Here is a 23366-nt window from a genome sequence, read left to right on the forward strand (position 1 = left end):
AAGCCGCTACTTTTTTCCCACGCTTTGAACAGCTTTGAACACTGCGGCTTTTACTACGGTGCGGCTAATGCATGTTTTTTTTCATGCCGCCAAAAACATTTTGCCTCGTAACAGTAGACCAATAAAATTGATGAGTAGTTCACAGAGGTCCAATGAAATTGTACGATAAATCAAGCGCACTTTCACAATTAAATTATTGTAAATCAGTCATTTGTACTCACCCTCATCAACATGGAAAACACTCGAAGAAAAGCATTGTGCTGCCTTTATGGCAGTTATTTAGTTTATAATATTTTCGCTTAGTAATTCATTTGTTAGTATTTTCTAGTTAAAGTTAGAAGTGTTTTAACTATATTTGTTTTCTGTACTACATCCCGGGATGCTATGACATCACATCCGGTTTCGCCGCGTCTTGTGGGAAATACCGGTTTGCGATAAACGGGAAGGTGGGGGCGAGCGGCATTAGACCCGCGCGAGAACGCTGCTTTTAAGTTAAAGGCGATCAATAACTTTTCCTGGTAGGCTGCAGTATATATATATATTTTACCAGTCGTTAGGAGATATTGGAATGTTGTTCGTGCACTGTTCAGTAAAAAAGTATACGCAACGTAATTTGTGTGTTACCGATACGTATGTATATTTAAAAGTAGCCGTGTTACAGGCACGGTTTGAAAAAAAGCATTTGCAATATGTATTTGTTTATGTTACCATACGGATTTAATTAAAAGTTAAAAAATCCTCACATGTAATATCTTTCTGTGTAAATATCTCATATTACAACGTGGGACACCTGCGGCTTAAAATCCGGTGCGGCTTGTACAAGTATAAAATTGATTTTCTTTCTAAAATTAGAGCCTGCGGCTTTTAATCAGGTGCGCTCTGTAGTACGGAATCTACGGTAGCCGTTATTAGCATTGTCCTTTCTGGTAGTTACATTAGATTAATGAAGTTCTGGATAAGTCTGGTGCTGTTCCAAATACTATCCCATAATGAACTAGGGTTACATGCTGGTTGGATAATAATGGCAGAGTACGCAACCCAAACAACACTCCAGTAGAGGTCAAAAAGAGGTACAGCGACTCTCATTTACTTTAAAGATTTGCATCAATGATGGTGGACCACAGTTTATTGGTACACGATGTGTCACCTGTAAGATTATAGTTTTGAAACACCGTTGAGTGAAAAGTACCCAACAAAAAGTGAATCAGCATAATTTCAATACCTAATTGAGCCTTCACTGTGATGTGCACAGTTACAGAGGTGCTAGAAAATTTGTGAACCCTTCAGAATTTTCTCTGTTTCTGCATAAATATGACCTAAAATATGATCAGATCTTCACTTAAGTCCTGAAACTAGATAAGGAGAACTCAATTAAATAAATAAAACAAAAAAAAGTTATACTTATTTATTTATTGAGAAAAATAATCCAATATTCCATGTATTTGTTGGAAAAAGTGTGTGAATCTTTGCTTTCAGTAACTGGTGTGTCGCCCTTGTACAGCGGTAACTTCAACCAGACATTTCTGGCAAGAGTTGATCAGTCCTACACGTCAGCTTGGAAGAATTTTAGACCATTCCTCCCTACAAAACTGCATCAACTCTGATATGCTGGTGACCCTCCTTGCAGCGCTGCTTGTTTCAGGTTCTTGCACAATATTTCTATAGGATTAAGGTCATGAGTCTGACTCAGCCATTCCAGAACGTGAAAATTTCTTTGGTTGACTGATTTGTGTGTTTAGGGTCATTGTTTTGCTGCATGACTCACTTTCTCGTGAGCTTCCGTTCACAGACGGATACCCTGACAATTTTCTGTAGAGCTTGTTGGCACAATTCAGAATTCATAGTTCCATCAATGATGGCAAGCTGTCTGGTCCCGAGGCAACAAAGCAGGCCCAAAGCATGACACTGTCAGCATCATGTATCGCAGATGGGATGAGGATGGGATGTTTGCTTTTTGCCAAACATAATGCTTCTCATTTAAGCCAAGAAGTTCTATTTTGGACTCATCCGTCTACAGAACATTCTTTCAATAGCCTTCTGGCTTGTCCATGTGGTCTTCAGCAAATTTTAGATGGGCTGCATTGTTCTTTGTGGAGAGTAGTGCTTTTCTCCTTGCAATCCTGCCATGGATACAACTATTGTTCAGTGTTTGCTTGATGGTAGACTCATAAACATTGACATTAGCTAATGCAAGAGTTGCCTGTAGCTCCCTAGATGTTGTCCTAGGGTTCATTGTGACCTTTGGAAATTACACATCTTACTCTTGGAGTGATTTTTGTTGGCCGACCACCCCTGGGGAGAGTAACAACGGTGTTGAATTTCCTCTATTTCTACACCATCAGCCTGACTGGGTTGGCGGAGCCCAAACTCTTTAGAAATAGTTTTGTATCCTTTTCTAGCCTGGTGAGCATCAACAACATTTTTTCTGAGGTCTTCAGAGATCTCCTTTGATCGAGGAATGGAACACAGGCAAAAACCTGTATGATGATGAGCAAACTTTAATAGTGAAGACCCAGGTTCATGTCCTTTATAAATAGGACAGGGCCTCTCACACTCACACCTGGTTGTTATCCGATTGATTGAAATATCTATCTCTAATTTCCCCTTTAAATGAACTGATAAATCCTAGAGTTTTGCATACTTTTTTCAACGAATACGTGTAATATTGGATCATTTTTCTCAATAAACATAATGAATAAGTATAATGTTTTTGTGTTGTTTATTTAATTGGGTTCCCTTTATCTAATTTCAGGGCTTGCATGATCACATTTTAGGTTATATTTATGCAGAAATAGAGAAAATTCTAAAGGATTCACAAACTCTCTAGCACCACTGTACACATAGATAGATAGATAGATAGATAGATAGATAGATAGATACTTTATTCATCCCCATGGGGAAATTCAACATTTTTTCCAATGTCCCATACACTTGTTGTAGCAAAAACTCATTACATACAATACTTAACTCAGTAATAATATGATATGCATCTAAATCACTAACTCAAAAAGCATTAATAATAGCTTTAAAAAAAAAAGTTCTTAAGTCCTGGCAGTTGAATTGTAAAGCCTAATGGCATTGGGGAGTATTGACCTCTTCATCCTGTCTGAGGAGCATTGCATCGACAGTAACCTGTCGCTGAAACTGCTTCTCTGTCTCTGGATGGTGCTATGTAGAGGATGTTCAGGGTTTTCCATAATTGACCGTAGCCTACTCAGCGCCCTTCGCTCAGCTACCGATGTTAAACTCTCCAGTACTTTGCCCACGACAGAGCCCGCCTTCCTTATCAGCTTATTAAGACGTGAGGCGTCCTTCTTCTTAATGCTTCCTCCCCAACACGCCACCACAAAGAAGAGGGCGCTCTCAACAACTGACCTATAGAACATCTTCAGCATCTCACTGCAGACATTGAATGACGCCAACCTTCTAAGGAAGTACAGTCGACTCTGTGCCTTCCTGCACAAGGCATCTGTGTTGGCAGTCCAGTCTAGCTTCTCGTCCAACTGTACTCCCAGATACTTGTAGGTCTTAACCTGCTCCACACATTCTCCATTAATGATCACTGGCTCCATATGAGGCCTAGATCTCCTAAAGTCCACCACCATCTCCTTGGTCTTGGTGACATTGAGACGTAGGTAGTTTGAGTTGCACCATATCACAAAGTCCTGTATCAGTTTCCTATACTCCTCCTCCTGTCCATTCCTGACACACCCCACTATGGCCGTGTCATCAGCGAACTTCTGCACATGGCAGGACTCCGAGTTATATTGGAAGTCAGATGTGTACAGGGTGAACAGGCTGGTTTTCTGTATTACTTAGTCATAAAATATGGTCTGATCTTCATCTAAGTCACAATAATAGACAAACACAATCTGCCTAAACTAATAACACACTTACAGTTGTACTTTTCATGTCTTTATTGAACACATTGTTTAATCATTCACAGTCCAGGCTGAAAAAGCTATGTGAATCCTTGCATTTAATAACTGGTACAACCTCCTGTAGCAGCAATAACCTCCACCAAATGACTCCAGTAGCCGCTGATCCAACTTGCACAATGTCAAGGAAAGATTTTAGGCTATTCCTCCATAGAAAACTGTTTCAGTTCATCAATTTTTCTGGAATACGTTGCACGGCTATCCTTCTTGAGGTCTTGCCACAGCATCTCAATAGGATTAATGTCTGGACTCTAACTCTGCCATTGCAAAACACAAATCTTTTTTTTTAACTATTCTGTTGTTGATTTACTGTTGTTTTTTGGAACATTGCCTTGTTGCATCATCCAACTTCTGTTAAGATTCAAGTGACGGACTGCTACCCTGACATTCACCTATAAAATGTGTTGATGCAATCTTGAATTCATTGTTTCCTCAACAATTGCAAGCTGTCCAGGCCCTGAGGTTGCAAAGCATCCACAAACCATGATGTTCCTTCCACCATGCTTCACTATTGGGATGAGGTTTTGGGGAGGTGCTAACATTGTTGTAAATTCCCATAGACTAGATGTGGCACAATCTAATATAGATCAAATGATATAATTCTTTGAACCTGGTAACATAGATGACTTCACATTGTCCTTGTTCCTTGTTCATCAGTCACTGAAGGTGAATGAGCAAGTGTAGCAGGCAGTGAAGAAGGCTAATGGAATGTTGGCCTTTATTACAAAGGGAATTGAGTACAAGAGCAAGGAAATCCTCTTGCATTTGTACAGAGCCCTGGTGAGACCACACCTGGAGTATTGTGTACAGTTTTGGTCTCCAGGGGTAAGGAAGGACATCTTGGCTGTAGAGGAAGTGCAGCGTAGATTCACGAGGTTAATTCCTGGGATGTCTGGACTGTCTTACGCAGAGAGGTTAGAGAGACTGGGCTTGTACACGCTGGAATTAAGGAGATTGAGAGGGGATCTGATTGAAACATATAAGATTATTAAGGGATTGGACAAGGTAGAGGCAGGAAATATGGTCCAGATGCTGGGAGAGTCCAGTACCAGAGGGCATGGTTTGAGAATAAGGGGTAGGTCATTTAGGACAGAGTTTAGGAAAAACTTCTTCTCCCAGAGAGTTGTGGGGGTCTGGAATGCACTGCCTTGGAAGGTAGTGGAGGCCAATTCTCTGGATGCTTTCAAGAAGGAGCTAGATAGGTATCTTATGGATAGGAGAATCAAGGGATATGGGGACAAGGCAGGAACCGGGTATTGATAGGAATTGATCAGCCATGGTCTCAAAATGGCGGTGCAGGCTCGAAGGGCCAAATGGTCTACTTCTGCACCTATTGTCTATAGTTCCTAGGTATATTTGTTAAATGAATAAAGTGTTCATTTCAGTTCTACTGGGAGAAAGGTATGATGACAAAGTACTAACATATGAACTTTTTGTTTCTTTTTAGAGATTGTTCTATACCAGAGGAGCCAGAAGAAAATGATGATGAGATTACACCCAGTTATGAAAAAACATCTAAAAAATAGTTAAGTATCATTATGAGGAAAATAAACTGTTTGACCCAATCAATCCATATTGGCATCTTATCTAAGATGTTCCCATTATTCTTATTATAATCCAGCCACTCATTTAAAGTGATAGCAGTGCATTTGCTTCAGGAATTATTAAATATACAAAATACTCAAATTCTCCATCCTACTTTTCATTTAAATCTAAATAAAAATATAGGTTGTTAGAAGCACTCTTCAGGTTGGGTAGCATCTGATTGTGTGGGAGAAAATGTTATTTCATCAAAGCCAGTGACCTATCCCCTATTTCTATAAGCCCTCATTCTAAAGCCCTCAAATACTAAACAGTGTTTATGTAAACAGTTTTAATTTGTCTTACATCTTAGTTACTTCAAACTGTAGCTGATGCAGAACAAAAAGATAAAAACTGCAGGTGTGTCTTGGATAGTTACTTACAATATTTTCAATGTTATGTGCAATGTTTTCTATTAGTGATCAAAGTCTGGAAAGAAGGAGATCAAAGTCATTGGAACAAGAGAGTGCCATGGTAAGAAATTGTGTAAATTAAGAAGTAATCTTTAATATAGCCTATGGTAGATTCAGCTCCTTTATTTTGTATGTGAAACTGCAAACTTGAATCCTTTATCAGGAGAAGAGTTACCGGTATATCCTAATCGAACCATTATGGAAAAAGCATGGTCTGAATGAGCATCTTTACCTTATATTGGCTCCTTTCAAGACCTATGCAAGAATCAGAATTAGGTTTATTATCACTGACTTTTATAATTTGAAATTTGTTTTGCTGCAGCGGTGCAGTGAAGCTCTGTACAAATCACACATTTAATGCTGCATAGTGCAACCACAATAAGCTCACATTAATGTGGTTTCCAAATTAGTTTCAAATTAGGTTTGAAAACTTTTTTTTTAATAAATTATCCATGCTAAACAATGTTTATAGTAAAACTATGCAAATAGATCACATTTTATTCAAGCAAGAGCTTGATTAAGCTATGACATTTGTCCTGGATGAGCGTTCAAGTTGGGTTTAAATAATTCAACAGTGAACTGAAATTACTTTGATTTATTCCTCCAAATTAGTAAATAGCATAAGATTGTAACTTATGCCGATATATTTTACATAGCATAGCTACTATAAATGATAGAATAGGGCTTTTTTTTTCCATTTTAAATAAATGAGTAATGATTTAAGCAACTTTAAATAATTTGTTGTAGTATTTTCAATTGTATACGAATAATATTTCTTTTCTGATTATCATTATCACTAGTTTATAATACGTTTATACAAATCGTAGCAGGGGATCCATTGTTCCACTCATGTTTTCTTTAACAACTGAATCAAGAGAATTTCATAAGCAAGTTTGTCTATCTGAGCTTCTGAAGTACAAATGAAAAAACGACTTTTACTGTAGGTGTTTAAGAATTTGCTACTATACTGTGGTTCCACAGTTATTAGTGGTTGCAGACAATTGCATTAGTTCATTTGTAATTCAACTGCGAAGAGAATTGTGAGTCTCATAGCTGGGCAAAATTGTCTAATCTATATGCTGATATTTTTCAATAGGGGCTATTGTTTTGTAATAAAATACCTGGTGGTTCAGATGTTAAGTGAGGAATACAGATTTGAAAAGCCTCTTGTACAATCTGCAACCTGTTTTTGGACATATGCACAATTTGAACATTAGAACTGCAGATAGTGCAGTGTGTCTCAATTGCAGCAACCCAGCTTCCTATCGATCTCTTGTGCTTTGAGCGTGGGACTTACACTTTTTTGTGATAACATGGTTTCCGACTACATAGCAAAGATATGCAGTTTGTTAGTGTTATTGGTGGTTGTAAGTTAGCACTAGTGTTGGAGAATTGGCAAGAAGTTGGAGAGGGAGTAGATTGTAAGGAAGTAAGTATGGGAATGGGAATGATGTGACTCAATGGGCTAACTGCTCTCCTGTGTCCTACCCCAGACTTCCCCTTTGCCACACAGTATTCAGATTTTGTTTGAAAAATGTCATTTACTTGCATGTCTGTAAACTGTATTGCTGCTATTGACTATAGCACAGCATTTAACACCATCAATCCTACAGTCCTGATCGGAAACCTACAGAACCTTGGCCTCTGTACCACACTCTGTAACTGGATCCTCGACTTCCTAACCAGAAGACCACAATCTGTGTGGATCGCAAGTAATATGTCTACATAGCTGACAATCAACACAGTGGTTCACCACAGGGGTGTGTGCTTAGACCTCTACACCCATGACTGTGTGGCTAGGCATAACTCAAATGCCATCTATAAATTTGCAGATGATACAAGCATTGTTAGCAGAATTTCAGATGGTGATGAAAGGGCCTACAGGAGTGAGATTTCCAGTTAGTGGAGTGGTGTTGCAGCAACAGCCTTGCACTCAACATCAGCAAGACCAAAGAGCTGATTGTGGACTTCAGGAAGGGTAAGACGAGGGAGCACAAAGCAATCTTCGTAGAGGGATCAAAAGTGGGGCAAGTGAGCAGTTTCAAGTTCCTGTGTGTCAATATCTCTGAGGACCTAACCTGGATAAAGCATATTGATGCAGCTATAAAGAATGCCAGACTGTGGTTATATTTAATTTGGAGTTTGAGGAGATTTGGTTTGTCAACAAAATACTCAAAAACTTCTACAAGTGTACTATGGAGAGCATTCTGACTGGGTGCATCACCATCTGGTATGGGGGGGGGGGGGTGTGGGGAGAGCTACTACACAAGATTGAAGTAAGTTGCAGAAACTTGTAAAATTAGTCAGCTTCATCATGGGCTCCAGCCTTCATAGTATCTAAGACATCTTCAAGGAATGGTGCCTTAGGAGTGGCGTTCATCATTTAGGACCTTCACCACCCAGGACATGCCCTTGGGAAGGAGGTACAGAAGCCTGAAGTCACACACTCAGCGATTCAGGAACAGCTTCTTCCCCTCTGCCATCCGATTTCTAAATGGACATTGAACCCATGAACACTACTTCACTACATTTTTATTTCTGGTTTTTTTTTGCTGTACCTATTTTAACTTAATGTTTTAATAGATGTATACTTACTGTAATTCAGTTTTTTCTCTATATTTATCATGTATTTCATTGTACTGCTACCATCAAATTAACAAATTTCAAGATATATGCCGATGATATTAAACCTGATTATGATTCTGATTTTACACCAAGTGTAAAGATTTTAACAACACATTCTTTTCGACAGTTAATTTCAATGTAATTTTGAACCTTCAGACATGGTTGATTTCTTTAAAGGTGCATTGCAGCATCAAAAGTCATGATTTGTGCAGATATTTCTCATATGGTTCTTGACGTGGTGTAACTTATGTCCAAGAACAGTGCCTTCTCTTCTGTGTTGACTTTCACAACCCAGCAATGTCTGAGATCCAAGCAATTAGTCTTAGTTACAGATACCCTAATGCTGGTTTTGGAAACCATTTGGCCTAATCTTCAGTAAAATGATACTCAACTGAATATGTATATGCTCTCAGCTGTAACTTCTGTATTGTTAAATGGGTTAATATTCACCATTTATAGTTCTACAATAAGAATGTTTACTTGAGTGATGTCCTGAAGGATGTCCCAGAGTAACCATGTTCAGGACAGCAATGACAAATAACTAATTGTGAGATGAAAAGGCCCCTGTTCCTATGTAATAGGCGTTGATGTGAAGAACAGTTGCTTTCAGCTCATAATAATTTTGAAATTCGTGCAATTATTTGAGAAGCTGAATTACTTGTACTAATGCACTGAGAATGAGTCTGGAGGTAGTAGTATGTTCTTTGTGTTTGATAGGTCCAGGACCAACCTGATTTTCCCAATCTACCTGCATATTGAACCCCCCCCCCCCCCCTCCACAATTATCGCAACATTGCTGTTTTTACATACCTTTTCTTTCTCCCATTGTAATTTATAGCCCGCATCCTGGCTACTATTTGGAAGTCTGTATGTAACTCTCATCAAGGTTTTTTATCCTTGCAGTTTCTTAACTCTACCCACAAGGATTCCACATCTTCCAATCTGATACCGTCTCTTTCTGAGGATTTGTGTTCATTTTTTTTACCAACAAATCCATCTCAGCCCCTCGGCCTGCCTGCCCTTTTGATACAATGTGTACGGTTCAATGTTAAGCTCTCAACTATGATTTTACAAATAATGAGGAATCTCACCACAGCAGCTGTGGAAATTAAATTTAATTAGTTACCTCAAATTTAGTTAAACAACAGTTCATCTAAACAGTGATAATAACTAAATCTCCTGGATTGTTAGAAATTATCACCTGGCTGACTAACTTTTAAAAATTACTACTTTAGCCTGGTCTAGCTTATGTAGTTGACTTTGAATTGGTCTAGAAAGCCACTTAGTTGTACTATGAATGTTACAACCAAGCAGAGAAAAAAATAGCCTAGTCAGAGAATCTGATGTTGTTCTAGACACCAAATTCAGACATAGCAACGTCTCCTAACCTAGCTGGCCTTTGTAAGGTCCTCTATTATAAACATCAAATACAAAATTAAGAGGGCTACCTTTAGATTAGTCAAGAATATCCTGACATAGTCAAACAGTCATATCTTGTGGACATTTCCTTTGTCTGCTCTGTACTCTGGCTGTGCAAACCAGCAATGATGGTTGTACTGTTCCTTACAGGCGGGAGGGAGTAGCTTGTGTCATCCTCAATGGGGAGCATAGGCCCCATGAAAGCTCATGCCATCAGGTAAAAATTGGATAAGATACTCTCCCAAGTTATACCCCACAATCCTTTCTTAATATATAGGTCAACGGTTCCTTTATTGATGCTGGCATCTCCAGCCATGCTAACTTGAAAGCAGCACTGCCTAAATTCTATCAACATGTTGTCTTTGCTTCCAGAAGTGAGAGCACGTTAGACCTGGTTTGTAGAAATATCCGTGGTGTTTACAAAGCAGCTCTTAACCCCCCCCCCCCCCCCACTTTGGATACTCTGACCACTTAGCTGTTTAGCTAATTCCTGCATACAGACCACTGATCAAACCAGTCAGACAAATTTGGTCAGAAGGTGCAACTTCAGCATTGTGGGACTGTTTTGAAAAAACAGAGTGGAAAACGTTCAGTGAGATGGCTACCTACAACTATCACATTAACGTTGATGAATATGTGTGATCTGTGATGAGCAACTTAGAAATGTGCATTGACGATGTTACTATTATTAAGCATATCCTGTGAGGGTAAATCAGAAACTATAGTCCAAGCACTGCTGATTCATCAGGATTTTGCCTTCTGACTGGGGAATAAGATGGCTTTTAGGTCAGCAAGAGCAGAGCTGCACTTTCTCATGCCATCAGGAAAGTAAAATGGGATAACTTGTAAATAATTTACAACCATTTCCATGACACCAGAGACAAGAGGCACGTCTGGCAGGGCATTCAGACCATTATGGATTACAAGTTCACCCTGCACATAAACAATAGTGATGCTCTCATCCTGATAGGCTGAATGTCTTTTACACACAATTTGATGCACGGAATAATATGCTGGTGAGGAAGGTCATTCCCCCACTCCACCACCCAAGATGCAGGCATTCTGTCTGCTCACAGATGATGTGAGGAAGACTCTAGCTAGGGTCAACCCACATATTGCTGTGGGCCCTGATAACATACCTGGTCAGTTGCCAGTAATGTGCAGCCCTGTTAACAGAGGTTCTAACAGACATCTTCAACAACTCTCTGGAACAGTTCACTGTCCCCGCAGGTTTCTAGGTAGCCACCATTATCCCGGTGCCCAAGAGGGTGACAGGATCTGCCTTAATGAGTACTGTTTAATGGCACTGGCCTCAACAATAATGAAGTGCTTTGAACGGCTGGTTGTGGGCCACATTAAATCTTATCTTCCTGCTATATTAGTCCCTTTCCAGTTTGCTTATTGTTCAAATTATTTACTGATGATGCCCTCCACTCTGTCCTTTCCTTCCCGGAAGATGGTGCCTCATGTGCCAGGATGCTGTTTATCGACTTCAGCTTGGCATTTAATATGATCATCTCTCAGAAGTTTTTGGATAAGCTGTCCTCAGTGGGCCTCAGCACCTCTATGTAATTGGATCTTAGACTTCTTGACAGAAAAGCTACAGTCAATCTGTGTTGGAAACAACAACAGCTCTAGCGCTATCACACTGAGCACTGGTGTCTCCACTCCCTGCGGAAACTGAGGCAAGCAAGGTTCCCCATCCTCTGTCCGTTTAATCAACTTTTACAGGGCATAAGTGCCTGCATTACTGTCTGGCTTGGGAATTGCAAAACATCTGACCTCAAGATCTTCCAAAGGATTGTGAGGACTGCGGAGAGGATCATCAGAGTCTCTTTCCACCCATCTGAGATACTTAAATACATAGTGCTCCTAGCGTTGGCAATGATCCCTCCCATCCATCTAACAACCTCTGACCTCCACCATCAGACTGGAGGTACAGTATCCAGCATTAGGACAAGGATTGTTAGGATGGAAAACAGCTTCCCCCAGCCGAGAGACTACTGAATTCACTGCCACCACTCAGGTCTCACGACGTATGAAGTACCGATATTGTACTGTTTACTTTTTAACGTGTGACATTAATTTATGTATGTTATTTTGATTTCCAGCATCTGCAAACTTGCTCATGTTCATATGTTACTTTTTGTGTTGTGTGTGAGTTGTACATACAGTGTTGTGCACCTTGGTCCAGAGGAACATTGTTTAGCGGTACACATGCGTATTGTTGAAATGACATTAAACTTGAATGTGAATTTGGTCCTCCATATTGAACAACATATGGAAGAAGCAAGGGAGCAGAATGTATTGTGTTTGAGATTCTTCAATATTCATCAGCAAAAGTGGGAAACACCAGCATTGATATAGACAGTTGTGTTTGCAACAGCTCGTGAGGTAACCAATGTAAAATATAAACCTACTTAACTTTTCCTTACCAATCTGCTTCTGGCAGCTGTATTCAGAGAAATGACCATCGAACATTCTGTGAAGTCAAAATCCATCTTCACACTGCACACATCCTCCATCACCATGCTTGAAACTACAGACATGTTGAGTATTTGGCAGATCAGAATTGGACACATAACCTTTAGCAGGAGTGAACTCCAGCACAATCTGTAACCTCATATCCTCAGTTCTGTCCAATCATGGAATCAAGCTTGGTTCAATGAAGAATGTAAAAGAAGCAGCACCAGGTATCCTAAACATTATGTGATGTCAGCTGAATGAATCTACAGTACAGAACTGTGTGTATGCTGACCAGCAAAAATAGAATGCAATCGAAAGAGTTAAACAATTACAAAATCAATAGGTCAGGTTAAAGATCTGCCGTTGCATCACATCTAGTCTGGAATGTTGATGGACAGTGTAACACATAACAGAAGAAAGATGCTTCAAGAGCACAACAGGGGATGGGCCCAGCATGTGAGTACAAGATATGAGGCTGAAACATGATCAGCTAGAAATGCAAAATAGCTGATCCCTGGCTTCCTCCTGAGATACTCACTACAGTAGAAATTTTGATTCTCTCCATATGACATGAAGAAATAGTTGAGAACATCATACACAATATCCTAACTAGTATACAAGAACTGACCTCTAGAATTAGCTGTATCACATCTCTGTACATTCTTCCATGTTAACATCTGGTAGTTGTCCAATAGTATGGATAATTGCCATTTGTGTCCTCTTCACAAAAAACAAATATGGCAAAAGCAACTAATTAACTACTGTCTTCATTCTCCTCTCAACCATATGTAAAGGGAAGCTATCGTCTAACAATGCTACCCGTTGGCACTAGTTCACTAATAACCTCCCAGCAATGCAACGTTTGGGTGCAGTCAGGAGTGCTGAGCTCAGGCCTCATCCAAACATAGACTGTGGAATGACTGAAAGCAGCATTTCATTGAAAATGGCATCGAGGATCCCTGTAGAATAGAAATTAATGGACTTTATAGGGAAGGAACTCCATTATTTGGAGATCAGTCATTCTAACCCTACAAATCATTTCGGAAGTTTCTCAAGAGTGTGGCTTTAGATCAATAATCTTCTTTTCATCATAAGGTGAGAGGTGGGGATTGGACAGTTCAATTCTATTTGCAACTAAAGAAGCAGTCCTTACTAACATATAGCAAACCAAGATTACTTTCAGACAAGGATCAGTCCTTATCTGTACACAGCAAATCGAGACTACCTTCAGACAAGAATCAATCCGTACCTACATACAGCAAACCGAGACTACTTTCAGACATGAGCTGATACGTAGGAAGTAACATGCAAGCCAAAAAAACTGCTGAACATTAACCATCTGCAGCAAATGAGACTGTAACTTTGTACTCTAAAAGTTCAATTAGCATGCCCTTCGCCTAGATTCCACTATCAACATCTTTTTGGACAGAAACTCAGTTGGACTACTGATAGAATTTCAGCATCTGCAGGTTTTTTACTTATATTTTCAGTGACATAAATACCACAGCTACAAGAGCAGGTTAGAGTCTGATTTGCCTCCTGATATACTAAAGCCTTTCCAACATCTACAGAGTCATAGTTCCAGAACAAAATGCCATTCTCTGCATTTGTGTGATTGAGTACAACATCAGTGAAACTCAAGAAGTTCAGCACTCTCCAGTACAAATCTTGAAGGTATCCATTAGCTACCCAAAGTGTTCATTCCCTATACCACTGACATCCAGTTCTTACACTGTGCACCACCAACAAAAGGCGTGACAGTTACTAGGCTGTTGGCTATTCTGGCAGATTGTTTCATATCTGCAACCTCTACCACTAAGAATAACAAGGACAGCAAACAGTGGAACATATCCACCTGCATGGTCGCCATCAAATCGCACATCATCTTGACTTGGTTATGTAATTAGATCTTTAATGTCACAGATACTAATTTCTGAAATTCTGGCTGTAGCATTATGGCAGTACATTCACAAGAAGGTGTACCACAGTTCAAAGAGGCTTACTACCACCTTCCAAAGTTCACTTTGAGAGAGGAAATGCATGCTGGTCTTGACAGTGAATAAAGCTATAATATAGATTTTTCCTATAGCATCTATTTGAATTGTATCCTTAAACATCCTCCTTTTCCCTTATCCATTACAATTCTTGCCTAGATATTGGAATTAAGAGCTATGAAACCTGAACTGCATGCTTCACAGATGCCAGCTGCTTTCTTAGTGGTATTGTGGTATTCACTTGCTAATCCGCTGGAAATGGGTTATTGATTTTAAATTGTTTGCTTTCAAGCAACTGAGAGATGAGACAGAACAAATAATGGTGTGGGGTTTGTGAAGAGGTGGAAAATGGAGATAGCAGCAGATAATAGTATATGGCTCTGACCCCCTTTCCAGATTATATGGGACAGGTTCCCTCTCTGGTCATAGCTGGCTCCAAATGCTCATGATAAGACCTTTGATTTGGCTCCTACAAATTGCAGTTATAGTTCACTGTTGAATTGATCTTTACAGAAGGCAGCTTAAATTTTGATGGATTAATTTTTACATATAAAGGTAATTTTCCAGCACAGAACACCAAGATATGCATAGTTGTACTCATTTTTATTTCAAATTATTTCTGATAGTGATAGGATGTACCTGTTTGATTCATTTACAGACCTTAAGTAAGTAACCTGAGCTGCACTTATTAAAGATGCCCTCATGTGCTGGAAGTAATACAGGGAAGTCAGACATGCATTAGGGTGAATCAGAAAATGAAGTTTTCAGTCCAATTTCTCATTAGTCAAGACTCCAATAAGAAATAAGTATTTCGGAACAGATGCAAAATGATTATTATGTTTAATTTATGCATAAAAACATGCACAAATAGGTCTAATTTCTAGGCAACCACATCCAATTTCTTTTTTGGCTTGTCAGATTATATTTGAGTATGCTGCTTCTACTTTAGGATATTTTGTACATTAGTGAAATTAAAATTACTCTAAATGTTGTTAAATTTCAAATAAATATAGATCTAAAATATTTACTTAATAAATGAGGTCATCACAAAAACTTAACACCTTCAGAATTCTCAAATAATTTTCTTATTGCTTTGTTCTTGAAGTGTAGAGCTTCATGCCCCATAAAAGCACATGGCTGTTAATGAGAATGGAGTAATTTATGTTTTTCAGAAATGATTATAATAATTGTTAGTAATTATACTCAGACTTTGAGATTTTCACAGTAATCTTTGGATTAAAGATACTATAAATCAGAAGTATGGAAGGAAATTTAACTGAAAATCAGCAAATACTGAGCATTTTTCAATTAATCAGTTGAATTTTAAATAATGCTGTAATAATCCTCAAATGCTATGATATTTCTCTTGCTGTATTTTCTTCCTTTAATTTCTGCTTATGTCCTTACATTTATGCTTGTGATTTTAATGCCGTACCTTGTATTTCTGTCTTTCTCCTTGAATTAGTGTGAATTTTGCTGTCAATTTGTTTTCTCGTATTTTGTTTCCTTTTTCATATCTGTAGCATTGTTTTCTAAATTCTTTATGGATTCTTCTGTTACTTGTTAAACCCTAGCATTTTGAATTTACAGGCGAGATTAGAGAGGTGTCCTGTCTCCTGCCCCTTTCCTCCCGTTTGGAGTTCTCAGTCCAGTTTTCGCTCAGGATGCTTTGCCACTTAAAAGGTCTGCTTTCAGTTCTGAACTTTGAGTCCTCACTCCACACTGAATAGCTGTGTGGGGACGATAGTGATGTTAACCTCTTCCGAATGATCTTATCATTCCTCCTTTAGTCTACTCCCTCTAACCATTGACCACCCCTGTCTATGCTACTGCTGCCTTGCATGTTTAGAGAGAACCTCTCCTCTGTTGGAGATTCCTAACCACTGTGGCATGCTTTAAAATTAAAATTGCATTAAGAATGTTAACTCATTTCTAGTAGAAAGCTTCTTTACTGACTCCCATGTTGCCAAGATATGAATGAACAATGAAAACAATTGTTAAACACGCTATGTTCATTCTGTGACTGAGGAGCTCCTGGTGTTTGCTGCTTGCTTATAGATTTATAAAAAATCTTTTACAAAGGCAATGTACAAGTGGATTGCAACTTGATTTTGGTTATTTAGGTCCTAAATGAAACCTATGAGATTGTGCATGCTGAATCTGTTTTGGATAATGATTTGGAATAGATCCAAGTAACATAGTCTCTGATAAAATTACAATAATAATTAAAGCAGATTGAAAAATTGTAATTGGTTTATTATTGTAACATATACCAAAATACAATGGAAAAACTTAGTTTTGCTGACCATCCATACATATAATTTCAAAACATAAGTACATTGGGGTAGTGCAAGGAAAAATTACCAGAATGTAGATTATAGTGCTGCAGTTACATTTCCAGAGGAAGTCCAGTGCAGGTAGACATTGAGGTAGACTATAGGGTCAGAAATTCATCTTTAATCTACAAGAGTTTGATAACAGCTGGATAGAAGCTGTCCTTGACCCTGATGGTGTGTGTTTCTATGCTTTTGTACCTTCTGCCTGATGCAAGGGGAGAAAGAGAGACTGACCAGAGTGAAAGGAGTCTTTGATTTCTCTGGCTGCTTTTCCAAGGCTGTGAAAAGTATGGACTGCATTTTGTTACCTGATCTATGCCTAGGAAAGGTTGAGGGTATCTGTGAAAGGAGCAATATCCTTGCCATCACCATTTTGTGATATCCCATAGAAAAGTGTACTGGATTGGGCTGGACTATTGAACATCTTATTACATTCTTTATTCATATGTGAAAATGTTTGAGGACCTAACTACTCTGACAAAGAGATAAGACCTTATAAGAACATAAGAAATAGGAGCAGAAATTGGCATTCTGATGCATCAAGACCACTCTGCTAATTTGTTAAGGTAATTGCTGATCTGTCTATGGGTACAGCTTTACCTACCTACCTTTTACCCCAGAACTCTTAATTCCCATGCTATGCAAAAATCTGTCTGTGTCTTAAATATATTTAATGAGATAGCCTCTACTGCTTTCCTGGGCAAAGAATTCCATAGGTTCACTATTCTCTGGGAAAAGCAGAGAATCCCATCTCCATCCTAAATCTTTTTTCTTGATTTGTTATCTCACTTACCAATGGAAATAACTACAGTATCTTCCCTTTCATAAGATCCCCTTCCATCCTTTTGAATTACAGTGAATACAGTCCTAGGCCACTCATTCTCTCCACATAGGCTACCCTGCCCCCCCCCCCCCCACCATCTCTGAAATTAACCTGGTGTCCCTCCTCTGAACTGCTTCCAAAGCCACTACATCTTCTGTTTTTCCCTTCCAAATTGGATGATCTTGCATTTACCTGTGTTATAATCAATCTGGCAGACCCCATACTCACTCCACCTACTTATATCTAATTTAATTACATATAATTGAAATTATACTTCCCTCAATGTGCATCATCAATATCATTTAAAACCCCAATTTAGGTCAATCCAAATAAGAGTGCTGGACTAAATTACAATGCAATGATTTAACATGCTTGATGAAAAATCCTTTCCAGCTTCACAGTAACTAGATTTTCAGAATAGGAGTTTGATTCTGTAAAGGTTGGTGATGAGCCATTTTGTTTTTGAGACATCTTTAAGTGCTGCCCATAAAGAAGTGCAGAGGAGTTGTAATGTATTTTAAGGAGTAGTGAAGGAATTACAAACTAGAATATGAAAACTGTGTTAGGAAGCACCTCCCTCTCCTTGTACCCACTCCTGCCCATACCTCCTTTCTTCTTTCTAATCATAATGATCTTTATTCAAAACAGACTAGTTAAATTTTCAGACTAATCTGTAAGAATGAAGTATGGTGATTTTACCTAACCCACACTTTTTGTGACTATTGAAGAATCAGATAGAACAGGATGTAAAACCAAACTTTGTTTTTGTCAGACTTCCAGTTATATTATTGCATCACCATTGACATCTTTGCTTTTGAACATGTTAGCTCAAATTAGGAAGATTTCTAGTGAACTAAAATTAACCAAGCATTGCGGGTTGGGTAAACTGAAGCCACATTGCTTATTGAAGTTACCTCTGAGTTGAAATCTCATAGTCATTGCCTTTGATCAACATTTGTAGTATTAGTGTGTGAGGGTAATTCTGTGATTGATTGAATGAATGCTTGTTCTCTTCTCCAACAACATCTTAATGCCTCAGTTAAGTGCTGTGGTTCATCACAGGTAGGTGTAATGCATGAACTCTGTATTTCTTCATATATTATTTTCAAATATGCTGTAGATTTAGAAATGTATGAAGGGAATGAGTTGATTGCTATTTTATATTGCAAAATGTTACGTCGCAAAGTTTAAAAACCGAAATACAGCAAACTTCTATTACAAGGGGTAATTATTGTAACAAAACTTCCTTTTAATGTTACATTACTGTAAAATTAAGATAAATATTACCTTGAGTTTGCAATAATTTGTATTGATAATACTAAATCAATAAATGTGGAGTTTAATTTCTTTAATGCTATCATGTATTTCTTCTATTGCACCTTTTAACTATTGTTAACTTATTTAGAAATAAACAACTGTGTAAATTTGCCACGCATAGGAACTTTACATGTAATGCATTCATCATCATCATCATTACCCTTACATGCCATGTTGTATGACCTGGGCATTCATGGTCTTCCAACTGTCTTTAATATGAGAAGTTCTAATAAACTCTTTGAAACCTTTGCCTGTCTAGCCCTTAATGTAACTTATGAATCTTACTGATTTTTGACTGGGACTTTTTCTTCCATTGGTCTTTCCCGTCACTGCGAGATGTTCGAGCTTCTCTTTCCTCAGTACATGTCCCAGAAATTCCAGCCGTTTCCTGATTGATGATATCTGCTGTCTTCTTATTTTGGCTTTTTACAACATCACCTCATTTGTTACTCTGTCCTTCCATGATATTTTCATCATTCTTCTCAAAAACTACTTTTCTGCAGCTTTGAGTCTTCTTTCATCTTGCTTTGATGTGGTCCAACATACACTTCTTGCACCGTAACACTGAGTTTCATACCCATAGAGATTATGTTATTCATTAGACTAACATACAATTAAACTAGACTAACGTACAACTAAACATTTCAAATGATCCTCTGTGGCGTTGGTAAAATATCTGCATGATGTGCATGAAGTAACAGATTTTAGAATGATTTTATATCTTTTTAATGTGGATAACAGGAACATTAATTTAGTTTGCTTCCTTGTATGTTGTACGCCAGCATTCCCTAGAAAATTAAATTTAATGAAAAATTTTTTTAAATGTTTTAACCGCCACTTTAACCACTTTGGTTCTTAAAAGGTTACAATTTCAAGTTCCAGTCTTATTTTATATAGCTCAGGTGGGTAAATGAAATAGAGCAGCCCCATAGAAAACTGGAAGATCCCAGGTTCAATTAGTACTTTGTGCATGTGGAGATTCATATTTTTGGTTTCAAAGGGTAAAAAGTGATTTTCCGCCTTAGAGATCAAGGTATATTTGGATACTGGAGGAATCAAGGGATGCAGAGTTAGGACAAGGAAACTGAAAGATTAACTATTGCCTGAATAGCAGAACAGTAACAAGGAGCCAAATGGTCAAATTTGTTTCAGTTTTCTGTGTTCTTTTCATATTTTGCCAGAACGTGCATGCTTGATCATGTGGGCATAAAAATACAGTCAACAGTGATCGTTCTGTGTTCAGTTAACCTTAAGTTAATTACTGGCTATGTGTACACATCAAGAATGGCTGTTTGTGAAGCAAGTTGAGGGAATGAGTAGCCTACACCTGCACTTAAACACAAAGTACACTGCAGCTGGGGTCAAAGCAACACGTACAACAAGCTGGGGGAACTCAGCAGGCCAGGCAGCATCCGGATGCTGCCTGGCCTGCTGAGTTCCTCCAGCTTGTTACACCTGCTCTTGATTTTTACTATATTTTGGTGAGTTGGGATGTACACTTGGGATGACTTGCGCAAGAGTCAGTGCCAGAAAAACTCCTCTTATCAGCAGGAAAGTGTACCTTCCCAATTCCCATCATGTTGCATGTTTGCATTTATTTTAAGATTTGGAACCTAGACTTGTCACATCTGGAAAAAATGGACAATCTCTTTGCTTTAAAGTTGGAGAGTCAAACACTCATAACAATCAAATGTTAGTCTTAGAGAGGCTACTTTGCCAAGTTTTTAGACTTCTGATGGCAGTGAAATTGGAACCCATTAAATTAAGTATCAAAATATTACAGAAGCTGGTAATCTAAAATAAAACAGAAAAAGCTGAGAGCACCCAGTGGGTGGGTTGGGTGCCTCTGCACAGGTGGAAAAAAATTAGTTTTTTTGTCTTGATGATTTTAGTTCTGATGCAAGGTCTATTTTTATTAATGTTGAATGGTTCTTCTTTCAGCAGTTGCTAACTGATCTACTACATATTCCCAGAACTTTCTGCTTTGTCTCCTAAACCAAAAGTTCTATAAGGCCTGTGGACATGGTTGAGTTCAGTAGCTTTTATCTTACATGAGTATTATGTAGGAAAGAAGAGGTATGATTATAAGATTTGTAGTTCATATGTTCAGAGGAAAATTGTAAATGTAGTTTGGACTTGCAACAATTCTAGAAATAAATTTGATTTTTAATGTAATAGGAATATCAATTCAATCAACTAATTTCCCTGAAAGACACATTATGTTTGGATCTGGCTGCTTTAGTATCGCAGGTATCACTGTTAAATACTGCACCATTTATGTAGCTTTATAAGTTTTTTTTTCTACTGAGATTCTGAAATAATATTTTGCCTTGCTTTCTATTTTTTATGTTATCTGAGCAGCAATCTGAGCTGTTATTAACAAGCCAAATAAAGGACTCCTTGGAAACAGAAGAAAGTGAGGAGGAGGAGGAGGAAGAGAAAGATGAACAGGATGAAGAGGGAGGCTGCAGAGCACAATCTTGTTCCACCAATCTCAACACAGCTTCAGGATATTCAGATGGCACAAATGAAGAACGTATTGTGTCCTGCAGCCTAGTACTGAGCAGGTTATTTTTTTTTCATTTTTAGAATCTTTTTATTGGTACGTAATCTTCAACAACTATAAAATGATACATAACTACAACAGATTAATATGTATACAAATAATAAAGCTGAAGAAAAAAACCTGATCGTTAAATATAAAAATGGGGTGGGGGGGGAATTATTTATATATATATATATATATATATACATATATATCTATATAGGAAAAAGAAGGGAAAAAAAGAACCCAATCTAACTAGGAAAAAAAGCCCCACTAACTACAAAAAAAAGAAAAAAAAATCCATTAGGAATCAATCCCCCCCACCCCCGGAGCAATACGTTTGACCATCATCTAAATATTTTAAAAAGTCATCAACCGCCATTTTATATTTATTTTAAAAAATTGGAAGTAAACTATATAACTTAATTCAAATTAAATGATAATATTTGGCAAAAGAACCCCATCTTCTCTCAAAATCAAATCGAGGATCAAAAATTCTACTTCTAATTTTTTCCAAACTAAGACATAACATTACTTGAGAAAACTATTCAATTAATGTAGGGGAATAAATATCTTTCCATTTTAATAAAATAGCCCTTCTTGCCAGTAGTGTAACAAATGCAATTACATGTTGATCTGAAGATGAGATACCCTGAATATGGTGCGAACTATATTCCAAATAAAACAGTCAATCTATTAAGTAGTAAATTAATTTTCAAAGCTTTAGAAATTGTAGAAAATAAAGATTTCCAAAACGATTTTAATGAAGAACATGACCAGAACATATGTGACAAAGTAGCTACTTCAGTTTTACATCTATCGCAATAGTTGTCTATACTAGAAAATATTTTAGGTAGTGTCTCCTTTGTTAAATAATAACGGTGAGCAGGATCTTAGTTCAGTTTTGTGCTTAGTATATTGTAAATTCCATGACAAGATATAGTAGTATAAAAACAAAACTTTCAGTCAATGGTACTTGAATTGCTGTGGAATGACTTGTGAATTTTTTCCCTCCTCTCCATAGTAATAAACGAAAGCAGAGTCCAAATGGTAAAAACCGAAATAAAAAACGCTTTAAAGAAAAAGTAGAAGAACTAGTCACTCCTGATGCAGCCCAACCACTGGAATCTGGAACAGAGAATGCTACCAGAGAAAGGCAGAGCAACAACAGTGATGATGATCTCATCATCATAAAAAATGAGAGTATCCAGGAATCTGCGGACATTCCTCAAAGCACCAAGCAGGATGAAATAGAGCCCATGGAGTATTCTGCAGTCCCTGAAGATAATAATGATAAAAAACAAATTAAGGAAAATGGTTCAAATAGTGATGGGTCAGTTATTCATGACCCTTCAGAAAACATATTTATTTCGGAAGGAACACAGACCAATAAACTTCCTGTTATAAAGAAAATTGAAACAAATTCTAGCAGCACAAATGAGCCCACGTACTCCCATTTTAATCTCAGATGCCAAGAAAGTATTTTAACAGACAGAGTTCATGAGAGCGCTCTCGATTCAGCAAAGTATACTCCAGCTGCAGTACAATTTCTGGAGAACCAGTTGGACCATGCAAGAAATTTATTAGACGAAATAACTGCAGAAAGAGATTGCTTTAGGAAGCAAAATGAAGAACATACCATTGCACTAAAGCAGATAACAAAACAATTGTTGGACTACCAAGAAAATGAGAGACAACAGCAACAAAGTAAAATGAATAAAGAAGCTAATGGGCCTGAAATCTGGAGTCTAGAAGATATGAGAGCCCATTACGAGAAAGCAATTGAAGATCGTGTTTCTTTGACCCAGCAGTTAGAAGATACAACAAAGAGGATGGAAAATTGCTCCTTAGAAAGGGATCTTCTGAAAGAAAAGGTAATGTTTGTTTATGGACAAAAATAAGTAGGTGA

General features: G+C 37.9%; 2 protein-coding genes across 4 annotated transcripts in view; one reads left to right on the forward strand and one right to left on the reverse strand.

The window, feature by feature from the left end:
- Window positions 1-23366, forward strand: part of LOC140734349 (MORC family CW-type zinc finger protein 4) — a 143208-nt gene that overhangs the window by 108572 nt on the left and 11270 nt on the right. For all 3 annotated transcript variants that reach the window (XM_073058183.1, XM_073058184.1, XM_073058185.1), the window contains 4 exons: window positions 5386-5463; window positions 5939-5993; window positions 21274-21479; window positions 22482-23331. In XM_073058183.1, the coding sequence (XP_072914284.1) occupies window positions 5386-5463; window positions 5939-5993; window positions 21274-21479; window positions 22482-23331 (1189 nt within the window). The remainder of the gene's footprint in view (window positions 1-5385; window positions 5464-5938; window positions 5994-21273; window positions 21480-22481; window positions 23332-23366) is intronic.
- Window positions 1-23366, reverse strand: part of cldn2 (claudin 2) — a 145585-nt gene that overhangs the window by 18099 nt on the left and 104120 nt on the right. The window lies entirely within an intron of this gene.

The sequence above is a fragment of the Hemitrygon akajei genome, chromosome 10 (assembly GCF_048418815.1).
Source record: "Hemitrygon akajei chromosome 10, sHemAka1.3, whole genome shotgun sequence".
In the NCBI taxonomy this organism is placed as follows: domain Eukaryota; kingdom Metazoa; phylum Chordata; class Chondrichthyes; order Myliobatiformes; family Dasyatidae; genus Hemitrygon; species Hemitrygon akajei.